The sequence below is a fragment of the Impatiens glandulifera genome, chromosome 1 (genome assembly GCF_907164915.1).
Source record: "Impatiens glandulifera chromosome 1, dImpGla2.1, whole genome shotgun sequence".
Lineage (NCBI taxonomy): Eukaryota > Viridiplantae > Streptophyta > Magnoliopsida > Ericales > Balsaminaceae > Impatiens > Impatiens glandulifera.
Window position 1 is genome coordinate 3107031 of NC_061862.1, and position 9591 is coordinate 3116621.

Genomic DNA, 9591 nt, shown 5'->3' on the forward strand with positions numbered 1-9591 from the left:
ATACTCACAATTTTACTGACCAAGACTAAATGTTTGTCATAATTTTTTTTCTTAGTACAAACGGTTCAAAATACAATAAATTTGACATTGGATAACAACCCTTTATTCACTAAAAAATGATTTTATAATAACATCAAACTAAAAAGTAGTATTTATACAAAATCAATATAGAGTTGTTTTAATCCATCTTAGTACATCAAAAAGGAAATATGGGTAAAAGTGATATATAAACCCAAAAGTATAAATTACAATTTAAAAAGAAATGTATCTTTTTTTTACAAATTTCCAATGTAAGAGCTTCTCGGTAAATTAATTTGACATTGGATAACAACACTTGTTTACTAAAAACAATGATTTTATAATAACGTCAAGCTAAAAAGTTGTTTAATCTAAAAATATTATTTGTGGGTAATTTTAATAAGAGATAATTTTGTAGTAAAAATATTTAAATATATTAATATATATTGATAAAATTAATTAATTTATTTTTTTAAATAGAAAATATTTTAATAGATGAATTGAATAATATAATTGAGGGACATAATTATGTTTAATTATAGTTAAGTTTTAAAAAATCCAATAAAGAAATTAAGTAAATAAAACTATGACAAATGTTAAGTTTATACCTATATGTTAATTTATTTCTCTTCCCTCCAATTTTTTCTTCCACTATATATACAAAGTACCAGTAGGGTCGTGAAAAAAAAAACGCGATAACTTACCAATTTTGTTTTATCGATTATTGGTTAACTAGTTTTTTACCGGTTAAACGGTTTAATTTTCGGTTAAATTATTTTTGTAACGGATTAACCAGTAACGGGTAATAATTTAATCATATATATTTATATTAGTTATTTTGTTAATATTAAATATATAACAAATAATATTTGATAATATATATTAGTTTTTTTAATTTTAAATTATAATTTGTAGAAAATTGTTTACAAAATTTTTTTAATTTATATGACAATTAGTTTAAAATGAATATTTTTAAATATATTAGATGGTTTACATTAATATAATGTATTATAATATTTTTTTAAATATATTTATAAAATATTATTATAATCTATTATATATAACAATAATATAATATAGATAAAAAATAGAGAATATCATAAATGTACGGTACAAACAAGGATTTTGAAAAAAAAAATCATTTAATAAGTTTAATATTTAATTTTAAAAATTGAATTATCATGTCCCGGTTAATCGATTGGTACGGATTAGAACTAGTAGAACCAAAACCGGTAAAATTGATATCAATACTAATCGGTTAAACAGTTTATAAAATAAGAGGTAAAATCAAATTTAACTGAAACCGTTTAACCGAGCCCAATTGAACACCCTAACCACATGTCACAATTCTTCCCGAATAAATAGTCAAATAACAAAATTACTTTTTTTTCTTAAAATTTCAATATAATTCAATATCACTTTATTAATCAAAATCAAAGTCAATTAATTTATTAATTAAAAAAATTATTATAATACACTAATACATTTCAAAATTTACCAAAAAACTTATTTTCTCAAAATGAACATTTATTCTAAATATATATATATATATATATAAACTATATCCGACAACCCCAAATCCAAATTCTCAACAAGTTGTTATGAACATGTAGATTATAAGTTGAATTTGAATAAATAATATTATTAAATTTGTTAACACATAATTATAAGCCTGCAAATTTGACATATCTAAATTTATAATAATATTTAAAATTTTTAAATTTAAAATAATCCAAAAAGAGATTAAAAATTAAATTAATGTTATTTATTGTGATAATTAAACTTTAAATATAAAAATTAAATAAAAATCTAAAAAATAATTTGAGGTTAAATTGTATTTATTTTACCCAAATTAAACTCAAAAAGGGTTGAAATTTTTTAATTATAGTTTTAAACATAAATTATGTATAATTTATGTCTTAAAACAATTAAATAAATACCCCAAAATACTAAAAAAAAAATGAACATAATTTTTATCAAAACTATTTTTGTGTATTAATTTGGTGAAGGAAAACGTAAAAAAATGTTAAAAATTCGATATCAAATAACCCTTTTATTAAAAATATAAATTGATAATCCTATGTTGCAAAAATTATATTTAAATTTTACATCAGAATTCAGAGCAATCGGATCAGCGTTAAATTTTCATCCAGCGCCCAGGAAAATGTCACATATCCGGCTGTAAAGGAAGTAGTGCGCGTCCGGGTCCACACCAGAACAACTAACGGGGACGCTAACCCCGTTAGCCCAGACGCTCCAGCGCCAACGGAACGCAACGACGCGTTTTGTTCTTCATCTTCGCGAACGTCGGTGGCCGTGCTCGATGCCGACGACCTTTTAGAAGGCTTATCTCCGCATACTTTCATCCTTATCCTTCGAGATTTCACCCACAAGCACGTCTCTACTTTGTCATCATTACCCCTAAACTTTGATTTTCAAATCCTACTCTAACCTAGGCTGCTAAGGACAAAACATAATCGTTGAAGAAGAACTTCGAAAGCCAAATCGAAGTTGAATTCGTCCATGATAAACGATCTAACTAAGTATAAATAGTCTCTAGGTATCCTTCTTTCGATCCATCGAACAAACATCAAACATTACAGCCTAAATCGAAGAATTCAAATGAACTCTAGTGACTGGTTTTGTAAAAACTTCTTCTGCAATCTAAGCCTTGATCCAGGGCATGGGAAAACTTCCTACACATCTTTGGAGTGTTCTCCAATCACTAGTAAGCTTCTAGTTTATCTGTAATTCGAATTAAGAATCAAAAGTGAATTTTTCCAAGTTCGATCGGGTTGATCATTTTTAGGGTTCAATTTTGTTCTTTCTATAGTTGAAATCACTCCCTAGATGATTTCTAAGCTTTCTGTCGAAAGAGATTTCATCAATTCAACCTAAATATAAAAAAAAACCAAATTTGATTTAAAATCTAGAAATCGCCTAACATATTTGTAAACCTGTTAGGATGATTTCCAAATCATAAAATTAACATCCCAGTCATGTTTGATCCAACTGAAATTTGAAAGAAAATAAGTTTGAATTTTAGTTTTAAAAATTGTTACAGAGCTTGATTGATGTTCTTGTTTTGGTTGCGTTCGACTATAAACATCATTTCAAAGTTGTTGGAACAAGAATTAGGCAATGAGATAGTCTAAATCAAAAGTTCCCAAATTTTGCCCTAAAAACTATTTTGAAAAATCAATTGTTATAGAGTTTGATAGATCGTGTTTAGGGTTAGAGATTTCATATGAGTTGTTTGCAACTTACAAATCATGTTTTCATGATCTATATCAAAAGATACAAACCTGCAATTCTTCATACCAAATGAAGAACACTCGGTACCCGACTACCAAGTCTTGTAGGACCAGGACCGAGAAGCAAGACTGAGACCAAGGATCAAGAAAATTAACTTAGGACCGAGACCAAGAACTAGTGTTCTTGAGTTAGGACCGAGACCTAGGACCAGTGTTCTTGAGAATGGACTGAGGAATTCGATCGATGTTTCTAATCTAGGACCGAGAGGTCTAACTTAGGACCGAGACTCCCAAGTCTACGATCGAGGAAGCTAAATCTGGGACTCAGACTCCCAGACCTAGGACCGAACAACCTAAACTAAGAATCGAGCCTCCTAAACCCTAGGGCTGAACCCTCTAGTCTCTCGACCGAGTGTCCTGAACCCCGATCCAGACCACCCTCGGCCTAGGCCGAGTCCATCAGAGCCCAGATCGGTAAAAAAGGACCCAAGTCCTAGGACTCTGGTCCTAAGGCCTATTTGGTTCCACTTTTTAAAATACGAAATTATTTTCTTAATTTTGGAACCCCGATCCAATTTCAAATAATCTTGAAAGGTTAGACAATATTCTTGGATATTTCCCAAACAAATATTTTGGCTAAGGCCCCGTTTGAAATTTATTTTTAAATTCTAACATTTTTTAAATATTTTTCAGGTCTTATACTCAATTTTATATCAACGCAATCACATGTACTCCCTTTTAAATAATTTTGCGTAATCTAAACATATCATTGTTTAGGACCTCTAGACTACTAATTAAAGGAAATAAATGTTATAAATAAATCTTTTGATAGCTAGACTTTTACTTTAAAAAATAAAACTATTATTTGACGGGCGCAGATGACATAACGCGAAAGCCTTTTCCCGAGCGTAACCAAATAACGAACCATTTTATGGAAACTCTTGTATAAAGTACGTTTATACACGTACACTTATACTAATATTTTAAAATCTTTTAACGACTCTATTTTCAAATCAATAATTTTTTTTAAAATTTATTAATTTAAAACCAGATTTCAAATCAATTCCTCATATTATTAAAATTTAAATCAAATTAATTATCTTTACATAGTTAATTTCAAAAGCTCCTAGGTACTTACAATTTTTTTTTATAAAATAGTCTTTTGTTTTATTTTTTAAATGTCTGACACGTAAACCATAGTTAAAATGCATCGAACCACCCCGGGAATTCCCGTGTTGCCATGAGTCACTTGATACGTGTTAGGCTAGGAGGACGCCTGGTAAGGGGAACCATTTCCGGGGTTATAATAATTAAAATATATTTTAAAATATCAATTTTCGTTTATAAAATTTGAAACGATTAAATTTAAAATATATAATTAAAAATAATATATATATATATAAGTTTTGAATTTGTTAACTAACAATATAAATAAAATATATTATATAACTAAACTAATAAGTTTAATATTTTAAAAAAAAAAAAAAAAAAAATATATATATATATATATATATATATATATATATATATATATATATATATAAAAACAAAGTTTTTTCAAATTACATCTAACTAATCACATAATAGAGAATGTTTATTTTAGCTAACTACACCACATAAATAAATATTATCTCTTATGTGGTCATGTGAGTTAATTTAAATACTAATTCATAAGATATAAGACCATCTCTAACTAGCACTCATAATAAGTTTTATGTGCTCTTTATATATGCGTTTGGAAGGCAGATAATATATATATATATATATAAATATATATATATTTAATAACTTTCAATTTTTTACATTTAAATTAATCCTTTAATTTATATTTTTTTTTTTACTTTTAAGTTATAAAGTTAAATTGTTTTTTAATAATTAAAATTATTAAATTTATTATACTTGAAATTTAAACTAATTTATTTTATATTTTATAACTTTAATTTTATAAATTATCTTATAATATGTTAATAATGTTTGTTTATTTAAATGTATTAGAATTATTTTATTGTTTATGAATTATTGATATATAATTAATTTTATTTTAATTTTATTAAATGAAAGAGAAAAGTTGGAGTTAAATATGTAAAATTAATAAATATATAAATAATATTAATAAAGTTAAAAAATTAGTGTAAAAAAGAATATTTTAAGAATATTCTTTTAAGTTTGAGAATAAGTTTTTAAGTTTGAGATAGTCAATTAAATTTGTGGATTATATATATATATGGACAAAGTTTGATTGATATAGTTTATTTGAATTTTTTTTTTAAATAAATGTATTTTAATTAATAAATTAAGTAATTTAATTATTAGAAAAAAATAATAAAATATATAGATTTTGATTAAATATATATATATATATATATATATATATATATATATATATATATATATATATATATATAAATAAGCCAAGTGAAACCAACTCAGTAAACTTGTTGAAAGAAATATACAGCGTGAAGGTGGACACTCTATATGTTCGCTACTTATAATATATCAAAATTACCGAAGATTACAAATTATTTCTCAATTTTATTTAACTTTTGTCCAAACATAGATAAAATGAATTTTGTGATCACACCATCTTTACTTTCAATTCAACTCAATGTACTTTAATTGATAATTGAATCCAAGATTTTTAATCAACATTTCTAGAGTTGTGTTGATTAAAAATACTTAAGTTGAGGTGGAGTAGTTAACAAATATTATTATTGTTAATATATATATATATATTTGAACGTTGCTAATTAAACAGGGTTGTAATTCCTTAACGAAAAACAAATACTTATTTTTCGAATTTCATTTTGAGCGTGCATTGATCAATCATTCATATTTATTTTTAATTTTGTTAATTTAAAAAGTTTACAATTTTGTTTGAATTTAAGATGTCTTAAAAGAACATTTATTCTCTTAAATAAGATTTGTATAAGTTAAATTATTATTATAAATAAATAATAATGTTATATACAAATAAGTTATAAAGTGTGTATAACTTAACTAACATAAATTATAGAATTATAAATATAGTTAAAATATAATTAAGGACTAACCAGAAATTAGAGCATTGCTTAACATTAGCCATGAATATAATAATAACTCAAAATATCTCCAACAGTTCCCAATCAATTATTGTTGGTCTATACAACTGTAGAGATTAATTGATTATAATTTTGATATAGAAAACCCAAAAAAGAGAGATTATATATATATATATGCCAAGACACATAAACAAGAATTAAAACATACATAATCTTAATTTATTCATGAGATCAAACTTCATAACATATGTTGATAGTAGTGTTTATTATAAGAAGATTGGATCAATCTACTAATGGTGATGGTGAAGATTGAAGGACCTTCTTCCAAGAAGGTCTATTACTGATATCATCCCACCAAGCACTAACATTCTTCCTATCCCTAATCATATACTCCTTTCCAATAGGACCCACCAAGTATTGAGTAAAAGGAAGATGACTTAAATCAGCAAGACTAAAGAAATCTCCAGCCAAGTATTTGGATTTCCCCAGCTTCTCATCATAGATGTCAAGAACTTTCCCAAGTTTCTCTTCATTCTCCTTAATCAAATTATCATCTACAGCCAAACCCATAAAGGGGTTGAACATGATCTGAACAGTCAGGATGTAAATGGGTGGATTGAAACTGTTTGCCTCAACATCTAGCCACTGTTCAACAAAACCCCTTTCTTCTATGGTGTTTCCTAATAGATTAGTCCCTTGTGATTTGTACTTTTCAGAGTAGTATCTCATTATGGCTCTTGATTCTGCATATGGTGTATTAGTTAGATATATGTAGATTGATGAATATGAATTAATAATTAAGGGCATACCAAACAAAGTGAGATCTCCATCTTGGATGACTGGGAGAGATCCGAATGGCTGTAAATAATAGAAGTTAAGGTATTGTTTGGAAGAAAAAGAGAAAAGGAGACCAAAAAATGGACCTGTAAGCGGAGGAAATCAGGGGTTTTGTTCTCCCCTTTGAAGAGGTTGATCGGGACGGTCTCGTATTCAATCTCCTTCTCCACAAGGCAAACCAGAACTCTCTTTGGTGATGCATATGCTGGACCGTAAACTTTCACCACCATTTTCTCTTTTTTGTTTTTTCTCTCTGTTTTTCTTAGATCAGTAATGGTGATATATATATACACTGAGGCCTTGTTAATAGGTATTATTTCAATCACGCTTGTTTGAAAAATAATGATTGTCATTTTAACCTTATATAGAATTATATTAATAAAAAATTAATATATAATTATAAAATAAAAAATAATAATTTGAAATAATTAAAATGATGTTTTTTTAGGTTATGAAGTTTTGTTCAATCCTTATTATTTGAAAAAATAATGATTTATAATAATTTGAAAGAGGTAAAAATAAAATATTGGTAAAGAAACTTAAATAATATTTATATATCATGATAAAATAAAAAATAATAATTTAAAATAAAATATATTTTAATTAATAAATTAATTTAATTATGATGAGTGAAAAAAGATGATGAGATGAGTTTTGATTTTAATTATTTAAATAATTCAAACCAAATAAACTTGTTTGAGTGTTTTGGGTAAAATTAATTTTTAACTTATTTTTTTTATTAACTAGTTTTTTAAAGGTTAATAATAATCATTTCATTTAAAAATCAGATGGGATCCTCGGCTACATAGTAATATTTTGAAAAAAATTATTTATTGATTTGTCCCTCCTGTTACGTAGCATTAAATGGAACTATCTGTTACAGATCACATATGTTTCTTTACCGTCAGTAATATTTAAAAAAATAATAATAACAAAATTATTTACTAATTTGCCCTTTTTAAGGGAGAACATGTGAATTCATCAAGGTTTTGAAAACCGTTCCGGTAATCATTTCATTTAAAAATCAGATGGGATCCTCGGCTACATAGTAATATTTTGAAAAAAATTATTTATTGATTTGTCCCTCCTGTTACGTAGCATTAAATGGAACTATCTGTTACAGATCACACATGTTTCTTTACCGTCAGTAATATTTAAAAAAATAATAATAACAAAATTATTTACTAATTTGCCCTTTCTAAGGGAGAACATGTAAATTCATCAAGGTTTTGAAAACCGTTCCGGTCATCAACCCGGTTTTTTGGACGAACTTCGGTTCGATCAGTCCAACCGGTTGAACCACTGGTTGGACCGGATTTTAAATTTTAAAAAAATAATTTAAATATATTGGTACATAAATGATATATTCAGTTAGACATTTGCAAAGTTAATCAAATATTTTTTAATATTAAGATGTTTTCAAATTTAATATATTTTTTATTAAATATTATGTTTAAAAAAACCTTCATAAACTATAACGTATAAATAAAAAGAGATATCAATTTAAAAATTTATAATTATATTAAAATAAAATATATATCTTTGTTTCTATAAATCTAATTTAATAAATAATAAAAAAAATTAAATACATTTGAACCCTCTCTGTATCCTTTATTTTCGTCAACTAATAAGAGAAAGATAGAAAGAGAGAAAGAGGGAGAGAGACAGAGAGACATACTAGACAGAGGAGTAAGAGGGAAAGAAAGAGATAAAAAAAGGGGAAGAGGGAGAGAGAGGGAAATAAAGAGATAGAAAGAGGGAAAGAGGGAGAGAGAGGGAAAGAAACAGAGAAAAAGAGGCCGAATATCAAATCATTTTGAAGAAACCTTTCCAACCGGTAATTTTCGGTTCGGATTTCCGGTCGGACCGGATTTTGACCGGTTCGAAAGGTAGCCGTATTAAAATATAAAATCGAACTGTCTCCTCAACCGTTTTGCGGTCGGACCGGTTGGACCGACGGTCCAACCGCGTATTTTAAAACCTTGGAATTCATAACAGCGAATCTCATTTGATAAAAAATGGAATTAAATATATAAATTAGTGATGATATAAATAAAGTGAAAGTATAAAAAATATTGGATTGTTGATCAAATCTAAAAAAAAAAAAAAAAACTCAATATGAAGCTAGTTATAACTTTTCTTCTTTTATCTTTTTGTTTTTGTTTGCTAATAGGGGTAGCCGACGGTCACAATTATTCTGGTCTTATACATATATTTATTTATTTTCAATAATAAAATTAGGTATTGTTTGAAAGAATCAAAGACGGACTGACAGGGAGAGATAATAATAAATAACAGACAAGAGTGAAAATAAATTCAGCATTATAATTATTCGATTCCCATAGAGAAAAAAAGGAGACCACTCAAAATATATAAAAAAAAAATAGTGTGATTATCGATTCTTTTTTCTTTACAACTAAATGACAAATAATAACATATGTCAA

The 9591-nt window shown here is 26.3% G+C and overlaps 1 protein-coding gene across 1 annotated transcript; it reads right to left on the reverse strand.

The window, feature by feature from the left end:
- Positions 1–6434: 6434 nt before the first annotated feature.
- Positions 6435–7418, reverse strand: LOC124919909 (glutathione S-transferase F9-like). Its single transcript, XM_047460273.1, has 3 exons — positions 7234–7418; positions 7120–7168; positions 6435–7053 (listed from the first exon to the last, which is right to left on the reverse strand). The coding sequence occupies exons 1-3, from the start codon at positions 7375–7377 to the stop codon at positions 6593–6595; spliced, it is 654 nt and encodes a 217-aa protein (XP_047316229.1). The 5' UTR covers positions 7378–7418; the 3' UTR covers positions 6435–6592.
- Between the last annotated feature and the right edge of the window lie 2173 nt (positions 7419–9591).

Excerpts from the sequence above, each read along its gene's own strand:
- LOC124919909 (XM_047460273.1), bottom strand. The coding sequence starts at position 7,377 with ATGGTGGTGAAAGTTTACGGTCCAGCATATGCATCACCAAAGAGAGTT. Across the intron at positions 7,169-7,233 it reads CTGATTTCCTCCGCTTACAG|CCATTCGGATCTCTCCCAGT; the intron begins GTCCATTTTTTG and ends TATTATTTACAG. Across the intron at positions 7,054-7,119 it reads TGGAGATCTCACTTTGTTTG|AATCAAGAGCCATAATGAGA; the intron begins GTATGCCCTTAA and ends CACCATATGCAG.